General features: G+C 44.6%; 1 protein-coding gene across 2 annotated transcripts in view; it reads right to left on the reverse strand.

Moving 5' to 3' along the window:
• Nucleotides 1–16,223, reverse strand: part of LOC135237309 (nucleolar protein 4-like) — a 60,057-nt gene that overhangs the window by 31,126 nt on the left and 12,708 nt on the right. For both annotated transcript variants that reach the window (XM_064304340.1, XM_064304339.1), the window contains exons 2-3: nt 10,417–10,626; nt 3,305–3,416 (exon numbers count right to left, since the gene is read on the reverse strand). In XM_064304340.1, the coding sequence (XP_064160410.1) occupies nt 3,305–3,416; nt 10,417–10,626 (322 nt within the window). The remainder of the gene's footprint in view (nt 1–3,304; nt 3,417–10,416; nt 10,627–16,223) is intronic.

The following is a 16,223-nucleotide window of genomic DNA, read 5'->3' on the forward strand; positions in this document are numbered from 1 at the left end:
AATCCATTGCACGTGTCTATAGCAACCATGGCTGAACAGGTAACAGGTTAATTACCAATGATTAAGTGCAAGTTTAATTAGATAAAAAGAGACCATAACATAATTAGTTTGGTGCAATCCAACAATTATCACATTAACAGAATTAATTAAAGAAATCTGAGAGTGAAAAAATGGCAGCAAAAGCTTGTTTCTTAAACAGAAACTATGGTGTATTGCATACAGACTGAACTAATCTGCTTTTCACAAGCTTTGAGTTTTCACAACACAAAACAAATACATACAGAACATGCTCATAGCTAAATAGAATGCAAAGATCCTTCCTCTGTGGTCAAAGCAATTGACACTTGGTCCTTGAGACCAAATGCATACTAATGTAATTTTCACTTTCCCTTGACAATTTTGATATTCAGTATGCTTTCCTTCTCTTAAAAATAAATTAGTTTAAGAAAACACCAGAAATTACCACTTGACAAATCATATTCTGTTTCAGGTAAAAGGCACTGTATTACTGACATATTACCATGAAGACTGCTGTTTGTAATTGTTTAAATATGCGTCAATGGCTAGGAATAGGACTCAGCGAATGGACAATGTATTGTATTGAGATGATCCAGGTACCATGATGGGTGATCATTGATGACTGCACAACAGACTGGAAAGTCAAGCATGTTATAGCACCCCCTTGCTGCCGGTGGAATGAAACACAGGCAATGTAATCGTGTCAGTGAAAAACACAACTTGTGTAAAACACACCTAATCACACCTTGGCACTCGAACAATCATACAAGACCAAGAGTGGAGGCTGTGTCAAAGAGTATAGAGATAATGATCAGGATTATGGTTATGATGATGATTATGAAATTGATGATGATGATTGTTCATAATGAGTATATGTGATAATTGTATTTCTGGCTGTAACAAGGTCATTGGCAGCAATTAAACTGATTTTAGTAGAGTTAAATAACTTGAAGGCAAAGAAGTTAAACTACCAGAGAAGAGATACAGGACGGCCCACCAACAGCTGCAGGACCCCCTGTTCGCTGATGCGTTCATAAATCGAGCAAAAGAAATGAAATCTGCCCGAGAGTAATGTTTATGTTTGGCCAAAAAGGCCATTTACTGGACTGCATGATTTTCATGAAGCATGGTGTGGTCCAGTGGTCAAAGCTCCACAAGGGTGTATGGACACAGTTTTGATTGTGTTATTTTAACATATCTTTTTTATTTATATCTCATGTACAGTTCATTATGCCACAAAGCTGAACTCTCCCTTAGTCAGCACTCTGGTCTGGGCAGAGACAGCAGAAATCAAAGTAATATTCTGGCCCTTCATTTCATGTAGGATTCAATATCTGTCCACTAGAGGGACCCTCTGCAATCAAAATGGAGCCAGAAATCCAGCATTGACAGTAGCGCCATGCTTTGTTACTCTCATTGTTCAAAATGCTTCTATTTAAATGGTTTTAACACTTAAAATTTTAAATAATGATTCCTATACCATGAAAACAAATACAAACACAAAACAAATCACACAGAAATTTAGCCATGATTGTGCTGATTCTGACAGCAGGCATCCCAGCGATGTTGGACAGGGCTGTCTGGGGAAATGTAATATGATTATTGGGATTGATTGTTATATCCTCTCTGACTTTTAAGCGATGAGAGATTGTAATGCACACATCCTGCCACAGTCACATAAGTGCAGAGGTCTTGGGATTTTGTTCACAACACAGAGGCTAAGAAAAGTGCCGCTGACATGGTTATAGTAGGAGAAGATTTTTGGAAGAGTATTGGACTCTTGACCCCAGGGCAGCAGTATGGAGTAGTGAGTCAACTAAATCACAAGTTAATTAATTACTGAATGCCTAGGTTTAGGGTCACTCTTTTGTGACTGAAGACAGCAGATAAATGTTGTGTGCATATACATACGTACACACAAGCAGACACCCCCCTCCCCCCAACACACACACACTCTCTCTCCTCTCTCTCTCTCTCTCTATCTCTGTCTCATAGACACACAACATTAAGCATCTCACACTCCTATGTCCCATGATGACCCATCAATCCCAGATGGTCACATGCCACCAATCAATAATATTCTCTTTCATTCATATCTTTTCTTTTTCAATTTTTTGTAATATAAATGAACCCATATTTATGATTTATTTAAACAACAAACAAATCAACCTTAAATAATGTAATCAGTGGGATATATTATCTATAATATGAATGGCTGCTCATGTCTATTAAATCCAACCTCATTCGCCAATTAATTGTGTTAAATAATTCAGGCCTGAACTTTAATATGGGTGGCTATATGGAGAGGAGGGGGGATTTCCCCCCCACAAACCCCAGGGAAGACAGCCAATTAACTGCTCATTTTATCTACAACTCAACGTTTGTTCTGTGTTGACACAATGCTGTGGCATCGTTTCCATGATCAGGCCTGAGGGCAGCTCTGACAATGTTTACCGTGGTTTAAAAAAAATAATAATAATTTCATCAAACAGTCGCTTTCCCTGTTTCCTGGAGGGGGTTTCCTGCTCAGCCGCTTCCCAGACTGCACCTCTCCAGGGGGACCGCACATAATGAGGCGCAGGCCGCCGTGCAGCATTGCAGCACACGCAGGAAATGACCCAACGCCGGAGCACCAAGGAAATGATGCAACGCTGCCGTACGGGGACGCCAGAGCTGTTGTTGTGTTGTTTGCGGATGTGTTGCTGTTACTGGTGGTGTACCCTTACTCGTGAAACTCTTAGAATATGATGAGTCTGACCAGGTTCAGACTCTAATGTGGGATCATTTCTGTGAACGTACTTTGCTGGTAAGCCAATGGTCCCTTACTAGTGAATTTTGGTTTGTGTAGGCACAGTGTAAATTCAGGGCAGAGATTCCATGCTAACGACATATGCTGACATAGCTAATCACACTGCAGGATTTTTAGTGGAAACCTAATTTACCTTTTCAGACATGCCTGGGGTTGATATGACTGTTATTGTGGTTGGGTGGTAGAAATGTGGTATTGTATTACTAGGGTGCCCTGTAGCAGGGTTAAAGTTCTATAAGTTTACATAGTACCTTTAACCTTAGCAGTGCTGGGGTTGATACAGTACCTTTAAACTCAGCAGTGCTGGGGTTGATACAGTACCTTTAAACTCAGCAGTGCTGGGGTTGGTACAGTACCTTTAAACTCAGCAGTGCTGGGGTTGGTACAGTACCTTTAAACTCAGCAGTGCTGGGTGTAATCTAAACTCAGCAGGCTGGATCGTACTTAAACTCAGCAGTGCTGGGGTTGATACAGTACCTTTAAACTCAGCAGTGCTGGGGTTGATGTGCATCCTCTTCTGACACTCCCCACAGCTCATCAGGAAGCGGGTCACCGCCTCTCTGGGCAGGAATGCGTACGTCTCTGCAATCTGCACAGGAGCAGCAACACAGTACTCAGTATCACCCATGCCTTATACACACACACAACTGACTCACCCCGGCTGTTCCAGGCGCTCTAACCTGAGGCTAAGCCCCCCATGCTACCCCAGCCTCACTCAGACCTTTATGGCGCTTAATGAGGCATAAGATGAAGCTATGAGCGTATGAGCGTATGAGATATGAGAGTATGGCGTATGAGCTATGAGAGTAGGTATGAGAGTATGGGCGTATAGAGCGTATGAGAGTATGGCGTATGAGATATGAGTAGCGTATGAGATGCGTATGAGCGTATGAGCGTTGAGAGTATGAGCGTATGAGAGTATGAGCGTTTGAGAGTATGAGTGTATGAGCGTATGAGAGTATGAGCATATGAGAGTATGAGCGTATGAGAGTATGAGCGTATGAGCATGAGCATGAGAGTATGAGCGTATGAGCGTATGAGAGTATGAGAGTATGGGCGTATGAGCATATGAGAGTATGAGCGTATGAGAGTATGAGCGTATGAGCGTATGAGCGTATGAGCGTATGAGAGTATGAGCGTATGAGAGTATGAGCGTATGAGCGTATGAGAGTATGAGCTATGAGAGTATGAGCGTATGAGAGTATGAGCGTATGAGCGTATGAGCGTATGAGCGTATGATGGTATGAGAGTATGAGTGTATGAGCGTATGAGCGTATGAGAGTATGATCGTATGAGAGTATGAGCGTATGAGAGTATGAGCGTATGAGCCCCCCTCCTTGGTGAGGGTGACCTTCACAGCACCCCGACACGCCACTGCTGCTCCCTTCAGGCCCTCCAGACTCCAGTGGTCTTTCAGAGGAGGTGGGTGTGACCACCAGTGGGAGGGGCTCACAGCCTGCTGCCATGGCCTCCAGTCTGTTACATCCACCTCCCCACCCCCCCCCACCCCCCCAAATGCACAGTTTATATTGTGAGCTGAATTTGTCACCTTTTTCAACTGTGTCAGTACAAATAATCACAACCGCACTCACCAAAACAACATTTACCAGAGGCTGGAAACTTGGAGGCTGGAGGTAATATAACATAATCCAGCATAATATAATATAATATAAACAACATTTAATATCATAGGTATACAAGACTAAGACAAAGTGCTTTATAGAAATAACAAAAATACAACAAAAACAAGTTGTATTTACAGGACCCCCACCCATAATAAAAAGAGAACTTAGGAACACCGTAAGGTGGTGAGATGTACATCACTGCCCATGTACATACGCTGTAATTCTAAGCTCTCAGGTAAGACTGTGCCTTCTGAAGGTCTTACAGAGTCTTACAGAATGTCTTACACTGCAAATGGTATCCATGCAATTATGAGTGAAGCAGGCTGTACTCTGCAATATGACCTGTGAAATACACTTTCTCCACAAAACACAGCAAACTAAATAAAAAAATGTAATTAGAGGTTTATCAGGGTAAGCCCTCCCCACTCTATCTTCCTCTCCTCTCTCTCTACTCCCCTCCCCTCTGTTTCCCTCCTCCTAGTCCCTGCCCTCTCTCCTCTCCTCCCCTCCCCTGTTTCTCTCTTCTCTCCTTGACTATTCCTATCTCCCCTCCCCCTGTCCTCTCTCTCCTCCCTTTTTTTTACCTCTCTCCTCCTGGTCTCCCCTGGTCTCCCTTTCTCTCTCATAGTTTGTTAATTTCAGTCTCTTTTGACTTGACTCTTAGCTGCAGAGAAAAGGGTTCTCTCAGGTTTTGTATTCTGAGCCCCAGAGTCTAGATTTCAGCTCCTGATTCTCCCCAAAACCAATGCTCTGCCTTGTAGGAAGGAGATAGTAAAAAAAAAGTTAAAAAAAAAAAACCCACTATTGTCCAGTGAAAAATATACAACATACTTATGAATGGGTGGCCATTTATTGTGCACTACATTCATAAAACTGTGTTGGGGATTGTTCAGACTAGAGAGATTTCATTTATGCATGAGAGATTTTTAAAAAAAGCAAATTCTCTTCTAATAGAGCTTAGTGGTAAAGTGGTCTTAACTTGACATCTAACCCCCCACTAAAGTCATTAAAACTGCCACTGGCTCTGTTTAACCTACCTCAGCTTCAGCTACACTAAAACTGTCACTCTGATACTAACAGCCAGTAAACAGCAGCACCAATGACTAATTAATGAATAATACATTAAACAGACATGGTTGTAAAGGACATTTTTTTAAAATAAGTGAACCGAACATATCTATCAATAAAAAAGGACAATAAAATGACAAAAGTCACAATTAGACTTTAACTTCTATATTTTGCATATGTAGGCCACAATTTATACATATTGGTAACAGTGTGCATGTATTGTTAGTGTTGTTTGTTTCATGTATTGTATAAAGTGCTTTGGTAATACAATATTGTTTTATGACTATAAAAAAAAATTTAATTGAACAGAACAGTGAGGGACACAGAAAGTGAGAGCCCGAGAATGTGAGGGGGATACGGAATGTGCTGTTGTTATGAACATTATTCATTATCACTGTTATTTTTATTGCATTATTTTATCTATTTATACTTCATGATTTTATTTCATGATTTATATTTTTGTTGATACACATCTCTAACTATTCATCTTTCTTCATATTTAAATTGATGTCCATAGGCTTAGGCAATATCTATATACACTATATGACTTAAAGTATCTGGACATCGCTTGGTCTGGGGCTGCCTTTCATGGCTTAGGCCAGGCTCCTTAGTTCCAGTGAAAGAAAATTTAAATGCTACAGCATACAATCACATTCTAGACAATTCCATACTTCCCTAACAGTTTGGGGAAGGCCCTTTCCTGTTTCATTATGATAATGCCCCCAGGTACACAACAAGGTAAAGAAATGGTTTCGTAGAGAACAGTGTTGAAGAACTTGACTGGCCTGCGCAGAGCTCTGACCTCAACCCAATCCAAAAACTTTGGGATCAATTGGAAAGCCAATTGCAAGCCAGACCTAATCACCCAGTCAGTGCCCGATCTCACTAATGCTCTACTGGCTGAATGGAAACAAATAAACATAGGAGAAAGGGATGGGGGATGGGGAGAGGGATAAAAGCTTATAGGTAAAGAGAGACGTATAGAGGGATAGAGGATAAGAGGAGAGACGTATAGGGATGGGGATAAGAGAGCGTATAAGAGGAAAGAGAGGAGGGAAGAGAGCTAGAGATGAGGTAAAGAAGAGAGCGTATAGAGGATAGAGGGATAAAGAGAGAGAGACGTATAGAGGATAGGATAAAGAGGAGAGAGCATATGACTGAGATAAAGAGAGAGAGTAAGAGAAGAGGGATAAGGAGAAGATGGGATAGAAGCTAAAGAAGAGAGACTATAGAGGAAGAGGGATAAAAGAGAGCGTATAGAGGATAGAGGGATAAAGAGAAGAGCATAGGTGAGGGATAGAGGAGCGTAAGATGGTAGAGGAGATATAAGATAAGGATAGAAGACTATAAGATAGAGGGATAAAGAAGAGCGAAGGGAAGTAAAAATATAGAGGGATAGAGGGATAAGAGAGAGACGTATAGAGGGATAGAGGGATAAAGAGAGGGACGTATAGAGGGATAGAGGGATAAAGAGAGAGAGGCGTATAGAGGGATAGAGGGATAAAGAGAGAGAGACGTATAGAGGGATAGAGGGATAAAGAGAGAGAGGCGTATAGAGGGATAGAGGGATAAAGAGAGAGAGGCGTATAGAGGGATAGAGGGATAAAGAGAGAGACGTTAGAGGATAGAGGGTAAAGAGAGAGAGACGTTAGAGGATAGAGGGATAAAGAGGAGAACGTATAGAGGGATAGAGGGATAAAGAGAGAGAGACGTATAGAGGATAGAGGGATAAAGGAGAGAGCGTTAGAGGGATAGAGGGATAAAGAGGAGACGTATAGAGGGATAGAGGGATAAGAGAGGACGTTAGAGGGATAGGGGATAAAGAGAGGGCGTATAGAGGATAGGATAGAAGGAAGAGGGGAAAGAGAACGTATAGAGGGATAGAGGATAAAGAGAGGACGATGAGGGATGAGGGATAAAGAGAGAGAGCGTATAGAGGATAGAGGGATAAAGAGAGAGTATAGAGGGATAGAGGATAAAGAGAGGAAGAGATGGGGTATAGTAGAGAAGCAGGGAAGGGTAGGAATAAGAGGATGAGAGGTATAGAGGGTAGAGGGATAAAGAGAGAGGCGATAGAGGGATGAGGGATAAAAGAGAGCTATAGAGGGATAGAGGAAAAGAGGGGAGGAGGATAGAGATAGGGGATAAGAGAGAGGAGACGTAAGAGGAAGGGATAAGAGAGAGTAAGATAGAGGATAAAGGAGAGGACTAAAGGATAAGGGATAAGAGAGAGAGTAAAGGATAGAGGGATAAAGGAGGGCGATAGAGGGATAGAGGGATAAAGGAGAGCGTTAGGGGATAGAGGATAAGAGAGAGCGTTAGAGGGATAGAGGGATAAAGAGAGAGAGAGATAGAGGGATAGAGGATAAAGAGGAGAGAGGCGTATAGAGGGATAGAGGGATAAAGAGAGAGGACGTATAGAGGGATAGAGGGATAAGAGAGGAGCGTATAGAGGGATAGAGGGATAAAGGAGAGAGGTATAGAGGATAGAGGATAAAGAGAGAGAGCGTATAGAGGGATAGAGGGATAAAGAGAGAGAGGCGTATAGAGGGATAGGGATAAAGAGAGAGAGTATAGAGGGATAAGGGATAAAGAGAGAGAGAGATAGAGGGATAGAGAGAAAGAGAGGACGTATAGAGGGATAGAGGGATAAAGAGAGAGGCTATAGAGGGATAGAGGGATAAAGAGAGAGAGCGTATAGAGGGATAGAGGGATAAAGAAGAGAGAAGAGAGAGACGTATAGAGGGATAGAGGGATAAAGAGAGAGAGGCGTATAGAGGGATAGAGGGATAAAGAGAGAGAGACGTATAGAGGGATAGAGGGATAAAGAGAGAGAGACGTATAGAGGGATAGAGGGATAAAGAGAGAGAGACGTATAGAGGGATAGAGGGATAAAGAGAGAGAGACGTATAGAGGGATAGAGGGATAAAGAGAGAGAGACGTATAGAGGGATAGGATAAAAGAAGCTATAGAGGATAGAGGATAAGAGAGAGGCGATGAGAAGGGATAAAGAGAGAGAGACGTATAGAGGATAGAGGGTAAAGAGAGAGAGACGTATAGAGGGATAGAGGGATAAAGAGAGAGAGCGTATAGAGGATAGAGGGATAAAGAGGAGAGAGAGATAGAGGGATTAGAGGGATAAAGAGAAGAACGTATAGAGGGATAGAGGGATAAAGAGAGAGAGACGTATAGAGGGATAGAGGATAAAGAGAGAGGACGTATAGAGGGATAGAGGGAAAAGAGAGAGAGACTATAAGGGATAGAGGATAAGAAGAGCGTATAGAGGATAGAGGTAAAGAGAGAGACGTATAGAGGATAGAGGGATAAGAGAGAGGACGTATAGAGGGATAGAGGATAAAGAGAGAGCGATAGAGGGATAGAGGATAAAGAGAGGAGTATAGAGGATAGAGGATAAGAGAGGAGAGTAGGATGAGGGATAAGAGAGGACGTATAAGGATAGAGGGATAAAGAGAGAGAGGTATAGAGGATAGAGGGAAAAGAGAGAGAGGTATAGAGGGATAGAGGGATAAGAGAGGGCGATAGAGGATAAGGGATAAAGAGAGGGCGTATAGAGGGATAAGGGATAAAGAAGAGAGGCGTATAGAGGGATAGAGGGATAAAGAGAGAGAGGCGTATAGAGGGATAGAGGGATAAAGAGGAGGCGTATAGAGGATAGAGGGATAAGAGAGAGGCGTATAGAGGATAGAGGGATAAAGAGAGAGACGTATAGAGGATGAGATAAGAGAGGAGCGATAGAGGGATAGAGGGATAAAGAGAGAGGCGTATAGAGGGATAGAGGGATAAAGAGAGAGAGCGTATAGGGGATAGAGGGATAAAGAGGAGAGACTAGAGGATGAGGGATAAAGAGGGCGTATAGAGGGATAGAGGGATAAAGAGAGAGAGGCGTAGGGGATAGAGGGATAAAGAGAGAGAGCGTATAGAGGGATAGAGGGATAAAGAGAGAGGCGTATAGAGGGATAGAGGATAAAGAGAGAGAGAGATAGAGGGATAGAGGGATAAAGAGAGGGACGTATAGAGGGATAGAGGGATAAAGAGAGAGAGGCGTATAGAGGGATAGAGGGATAAAGAGAGGGACGTATAGAGGGATAGAGGGATAAAGAGAGAGAGGCGTATAGAGGGATAGAGGGATAAGAGAGAGGGACGTATAGAGGATAGAGGATAAAGAGAGAGGCGTATAAGAGGGATAGAGGATATAAGAAGAGAGAGCGTATAGAGGGATAGAGGATAAGAGAGGAGCGTATAGAGGGATAGAGGGATAAGAGAGAGAGACGTATAGAGGGATAGAGGGATAAGAGAGAGGGAAGGTAGTAAGAGGACGTATGAGGGATAAAAGAGAGGCGTTAGAGGATAGAAGGAGACGTATAGAGGTAGAGGATAAGAGAGAAGCGTATAGAGGATAGAGGGATAAGAGAGAGAGGCGTATAGAGGATAGAGGGATAAAGAGAGGGCGTATAGAGGGATAGAGGGATAAGAGAGAGAGGCGTATAGAGGGATAGAGGGATAAGAGAGAGACGTATGATAGAGGATAGAGGGATAAGAGAGGATAGAAGAGCTATAGGATAGGGATAAGAGAGAGAGCGTTAATAGAGAGGAGAGGTATAAGAGAGGGAGGGTATGAGGATAGAGGGATAAAGAGAGGGAGATAGAGGGTATAGAGGGATAAAGAGGGAGGTATAGAGGGATAGAGGGATAAAGAGAGAGAGGCGTATAGAGGGATAGAGGGATAAAGAGAGAGAGGCGTATAGAGGGATAGAGGGATAAAGAGAGAGAGACGTATAGAGGGATAGAGGGATAAAGAGAGAGAGGCGTATAGAGGGATAGAGGGATAAAGAGAGGGACGTATAGAGGGATAGAGGGATGCCAGTCTGATCTCACCGCGCGGTAGGTTTTCTTCTGGCCGGCGTGCTTCGGTGCCCGGCCCGGATCTCCGCCCATCTCCACGTGCATGGCATAGATGATGTCAAAGAAGTCCTCCACCACTGCCACCCGCTTGAGGGAGGAGCTGTCCTGGGCCACGCCCCCTTCCGTCATCAGGGCGTCACCACAGCCCTCCCCTGCTGGCACGTCTGCCGGTTTCACAGCTCTCTGGAGAGATACATTTCATTTCAGATTATTAACTATCTTATTTATTCCAGATTATTAACTATTTTACTTATTTCAGATTATTAACTATTTTATTTATTTCAGATTATTTCGCTTTATCATTTAGCCATTCCGTGAACTGAAAGGGCATCTTAAAGCCAGTTGTCCTGACCATCAGGCTTTAAAAACAAAAAAGTACAGTTTACATTTACGTTAACATTTAGGCATTTAGCTGACGCTCTTATCTTATCCAGGGCAACTCTAAACATAAGCACACACAAAATGGTTCAGACAATGAAGAGCTGAGGCCAAGTCATTAGATCACAACCGACAGCAGCCATTCGAAGTAGCAGATACATAAACCTGCAACACAGAGTGAAGTGCCATTGTAGATTCAAAAAGGAGACTGAGAGTGAAGTGCTTCAAGTAGCAAATGGGTTCGGTGATGCAGTTTTAGATGTAGAATAGATGGGGTTAGGACACCCATAAAAAACATTCAGAGTTCAGAATTAGGTGAACAGAGTTCAGGCAGACAATGCAGGAAAATAAATGGATTTAAAAACATGTGCACATTCAGTACACAAACAGAAGAGCAGGAACATAATGACATACCTTCACACAGCACACAGGACAGATACAGACTAACCTCATCCCTGAATAAGACTGTCAGTCTACTGGAAATGAAGCTGAAGCTGTTTAGCACACAGCTCACCATTTATAAGAAAAACACCTGATGAGTCTGAAATATTAAAGGTTACCTGCACACCTGGTTCCAAAAATGATTTGAAATACTTTTATCAACTTATAAGTCAGTAAAATTCCTTTAGATTACTGACAATTTTGGAATAAATATCATTTTTTTACCAATATTCAGAACTAAGTTCTTCTTTCATATGGTTTTTAATTTTACTTGCAATTCACATTTTACTTGCATCTAGAGAGTTAAAGTATTTCAAATGTACACTTTACCCAGGTCAGGTTACCATTAATTCACTGGATTGATAACATTGGAAAGACATTGGTGATGGCCACCAACACAAGGTGACGATTTGTCACAAGTTAGGGTGACTACTACACCTGACTACTATCTGCTGTTTATTAGCAAAGGACATCCCCAGATGCTGGGTAGACTGTGGCCCCATGACTGACTCCCAATCAGAGCCTGTGACACAGCCCAGACACACACGCACACACACACTCGCACGCACGCACACATGCACACATGCATACACACGCATGCACGCACACACATGCACAAGCAGACACACGGCACCTTTAGACATTAAGTTGCAATGGGTTAGTCACTGTACAATTCAACTGAACACATTTATTTTTAGGAACTGCCTAATATTCTTTTAAAGTATCCTTTGCAATGTGTTTGTTTGAACTACTATTGCCACAGTGCAGCTTAACCAGTTAGAAAAAAATCACATTCAGAAAAAATGTGAACAAAATGAAAAACTGACGCACATGTTCATTATTCATAAGACTGCATAAATAAGTAGCTTTAAATACAGAAGATGTTGGATGACATCACTGTTAGACAGAGCGGGACCAGGAAGGCCTGTGCTTTTGGCTGAGCTGCCGAGATAAACTTTCTCACTGGCAAAAAAAAAAGAAAAAAAAAAAGAAAACCGTGACAGACAACAGACAAGCTCAGCTGAAAGTTTAATCTCAAAATCAAACAGACAGTTACTGTCCACGAGGAGAAGGCTCAGGTCTGTCGTGCGGCAACGGAGCGCGGTGGCGGAGCACAACGTTAAAAATAATCCCACAGTTCCATGTGTCACAAACTACCTCCCAGTCCCCCGGCTTTCTGTAAGGCCAACCTCGTTGCTATGGAAACTGCCAGTGATCTCTCGGGCAGGTGTGCAGGGCAGAGGGGTCATGTGATACCCCGGCGAAGTCGGGATTGCCATCGCTGCACTGCGAGGGCTAACTGACTGCCGCTGTCCATCCGAAACCGCGCAGACCACGATACACACACTCTTTCAGCCTTGCACCTTCTTGTTCCTGCCTATGTATGTGCATGCGTGTGTGTGTGTGCGCGTGCATTTTGGTGTGTGTGTGTGCATATGTGTAACTGTGTGTGTGTGTGTATGTGTGCATATGTGTAACTGTGCATGTGTGTGTATGTGCGTGCGCATGTGTAACTGTCTGTGTGTGTGTGTGTGTGTGTGTGTGTACATTTGTGTATGTGTGTGCGTGTGTGTGCACGTGCGCGTGTGTAACTGTGTGTGTGTGTGTGTGGTGGTGGGGGGGGTGTTTAGGGCAGATGGTTCAGAATGGACCACATCAACTGAGTAGTCAGAAAACTCATCGTCCCTCTCACGTTCTCTTTCTTTCTCTCTTTCTCTCCCGCCCTCCCTCTCTGTCTGTCCCACTCCCTCCTTCCTCTCCCCAGAACCAGGTAATGAGCGTTGCCATGGCAGCACACACAGTGTATGGAGCAGGCAGGCTTTAATCCGGTCCTCCCCAGCCACCCGTCTAACCAGGGCTTTGTCCAAATGAAATAATAAATGATCAATAAAAACAATAATCATCATCATTACCATCCTCATGATCGGCAGCATCATGAGCAGCGCAGTAACGACAGTGATAATATTTTTATGGAGCGTCAGTATGCGAGTTCTGTGAGCAGTGGTTTCGTAGCTGTGTCTGAGAGACTCACGCTGCGCACACCCACCGCTCCCACCCCAAACCCCCCCACCCCCGCTCCCATCGTTGGGGGGCATATCAGCAGCCCGGGACTCAACTTGCCCTGACAGGGATATGTGGGGCATGGTCTGATTGGGGTGGGGGGGGTCTGGACAGTAGCATGGGCATGGCTAGGTCACAGTCACCCCCCCCCTCCAGCTATCAGAGGGAAGCTCTGAGTCTCCCAGGCAGTGCGGTATGTACCCGCACACCCCTTACTCCACTGTGCTGGGGAACAGCTAATATCACCCTCACGCCACACCGGTCCTCTCCTCCCTCCTCCGATCACTCTCCCTCTCTCCATCTCTCTTTCTCTCTATTACTATCTCCCTCCCTCTCCCTCTAAAACCCTGGAGGCCTTCGGTCTCCCCAGATGAGCGGTATTATTTCTTCTCTCTCTCTCTCTCTCTCTCTCGCTCTCCCTCTCTCCCTCCTTCCCCTTCTCTCTCTCTCCCTCCTTTCTCTCTCCCCACCCCTCTCTCTCTTTTTCTCTCCCACTCTCATTCTCCTGCTCCCTGTCCCGCTCTAAACAGCTCTGTTGCTAGGAGACCGTGGGGGTTGATCCGGTAAGCGGCTGGCCGACCCCCCCGCCCCCCAGCCCCTTTGGCAGTGTGTCGGAAGGGAGTGGGGGGCGGGCAGCACCGCACAGACGGGCCCGGTGTGGGGGTGTGTGACAGGCAGCTGGGTCACACAGGCAGGCCAGCACATCTTACATAGAACAAGGCGAACGCTGCCTGTCATTCGCGACAAAAGCCATCGGCCGCACACGCCAGCGCCCCTTTCCGAAAGCTCCCCCCCAGCACCCTCTTTTGTCAGTTACAGCGCCCCCCTCCAACTGACACCAGTACTACAACTTAGTCACAGCCCCTCCCTGCAATCTATACAGGTAAGGCAGCTTAGCTAGAGTGTTCTCCTCCAACATACACTATTAGTACAGCTGTACTATACACTCATAAACCCTTACCACGCTCTATATACTGACAATCTCACACTCATACATCATTATTACAACATTTACGATGCACACAAAGACAACCACACCAATATTCCAATATTTCTCACTACAATACTGCAGTATTTCAGTCTTTCATTATCAGTAAAAAAGCACAGCCCCTGCGTTTGGCCTGGCATGACTGGGTTTGCTGTAGGAAGACATGCCCGTGTCTCCCATGGCCTCTTTGTGTGTGTGCTGTAGCTGCTGCTGGTCCTCTTCCTTTGTTTGTGCCCAGCAGGTTACCTGCGATGGGGCTCTCTATGGGCTCACCTGGGTGTTGGTTTGGGGCGGTGGGGGCACGGTGATGGGCAGGGAGAGAGGAGTCTGTAAACAAGCTGGCGGGGGGGTTGGCGCATGGCCTCTCTCACTAGGGAGGGTGTTCAGCGCCAGGCGAGAGGAGGGCACACTGAGCACGCTCAGCCGTTATCACCATGACGTCTCTTCAGCACAGGACTGCAGGATGCCCCGATAACCACCCACACGCGCGCGCGCACGCATACACACACACACACGCGCGCGCGCACGCATACACACACACACACGCGCGCGCGCGCACGCATACACACACACACGCGCGCGCGCACGAATACACACACACGCACACGCGCGCGCGCGCATACACACACACAGGCACACGTACACACACGCACATTTACATGCCCATACACGCACAAACACATGCATACACACGCACACGAACACACACACACACGCAGACACACACACACACACGCCCACAGACACACCCACACACGCACACACACGCTGCACTGAGGCGCCCCACAGTGAGAGGGAGGACAGGAGGGAGGGAGAGAGGGAGGAAGGGAGGAAGAGAAAAGGGGAAGGGTGGCCGTGTCAACAGCTCAAATTAGCTCAGTGAAAATGTGATGAAGGGTCGCCCCTCTGGGCCGTGTTTGTGCTGAAGAAGCAGATGCACCATTTGGGACAGCAACAAAGCGGGGCACATCAGAGAGGCGCGTTATTAGAGAATGAGACCCCCCACCCCTCTCAGCTTCAACCCCCCCCCCCCCTTTCATTAGCTCCACATTTCCCACATTTAGCTGCTTCAGTCCTCCGCAAGCATGAGACCTCAGCACACTTACCTGTCCCCTGCCTGCCCGAGAGCTTTAATCACCACACCACGGCGGCTCTCAGACTCAGCCCTGGGGGACCCCTGTGCATGCGCGTTTCCTTCCAACCACAATGGCAATCCAAGAATTTGAATTTTTCTTCAGGATGCTTTTCAGGTATGGAGGGATTATTTACCCTCTTAAGCCTAATTGTGTCAGAAATAGGTATGCATGCCATGTAGAATAAACACCCCATATTCACATTGTGTTATTTTGCAAACAATAACATAAAGAAGTAAAAGATTTTAACTGATCAAATGAATCAAATTAAAGACTGAGGCGAATCCAAAGACTCCCAGTTAGTGAAAGTGTGGACACATGGCCCCTTAAGTTAACTATTTGGTAGATGATGACAGTGGTAATGACAACTCAAAAACAAATAAAATTATAAAAAGCCAAACATGTATTGTGTTTAAAGTAATAATTATGAAAGAACATATTTTCAATAACCTTAATTGAACAGGACACGGGCTGTAACATAACCCAGTACACACAGGGGTCCCCCAGGGCCAATTCTGAGAACTACAGCTATACTCTACTACTACTACTACTACTACTAATAATAATAATAATAATAATAATAATAATAATAATAATACTAAAGTGTAGTTGTTGGAGCAGTAGTAGCACATATGAGCAATAAAAGAAGGTTTTTTATTTTCTTTGTAATTCCACTGCTGAGACACACAAACAGAGAGACAGACAGTGATAACATGAAGCTAGGAGAGTTTGTTATGTGGTAGTGTTAGTAGTAGTGGAGTGTGTGTGTGTTTAGTGTG

The sequence above is a fragment of the Anguilla rostrata genome, chromosome 13, assembly GCF_018555375.3.
Source record: "Anguilla rostrata isolate EN2019 chromosome 13, ASM1855537v3, whole genome shotgun sequence".
In the NCBI taxonomy this organism is placed as follows: Eukaryota; Metazoa; Chordata; class Actinopteri; order Anguilliformes; family Anguillidae; genus Anguilla; species Anguilla rostrata.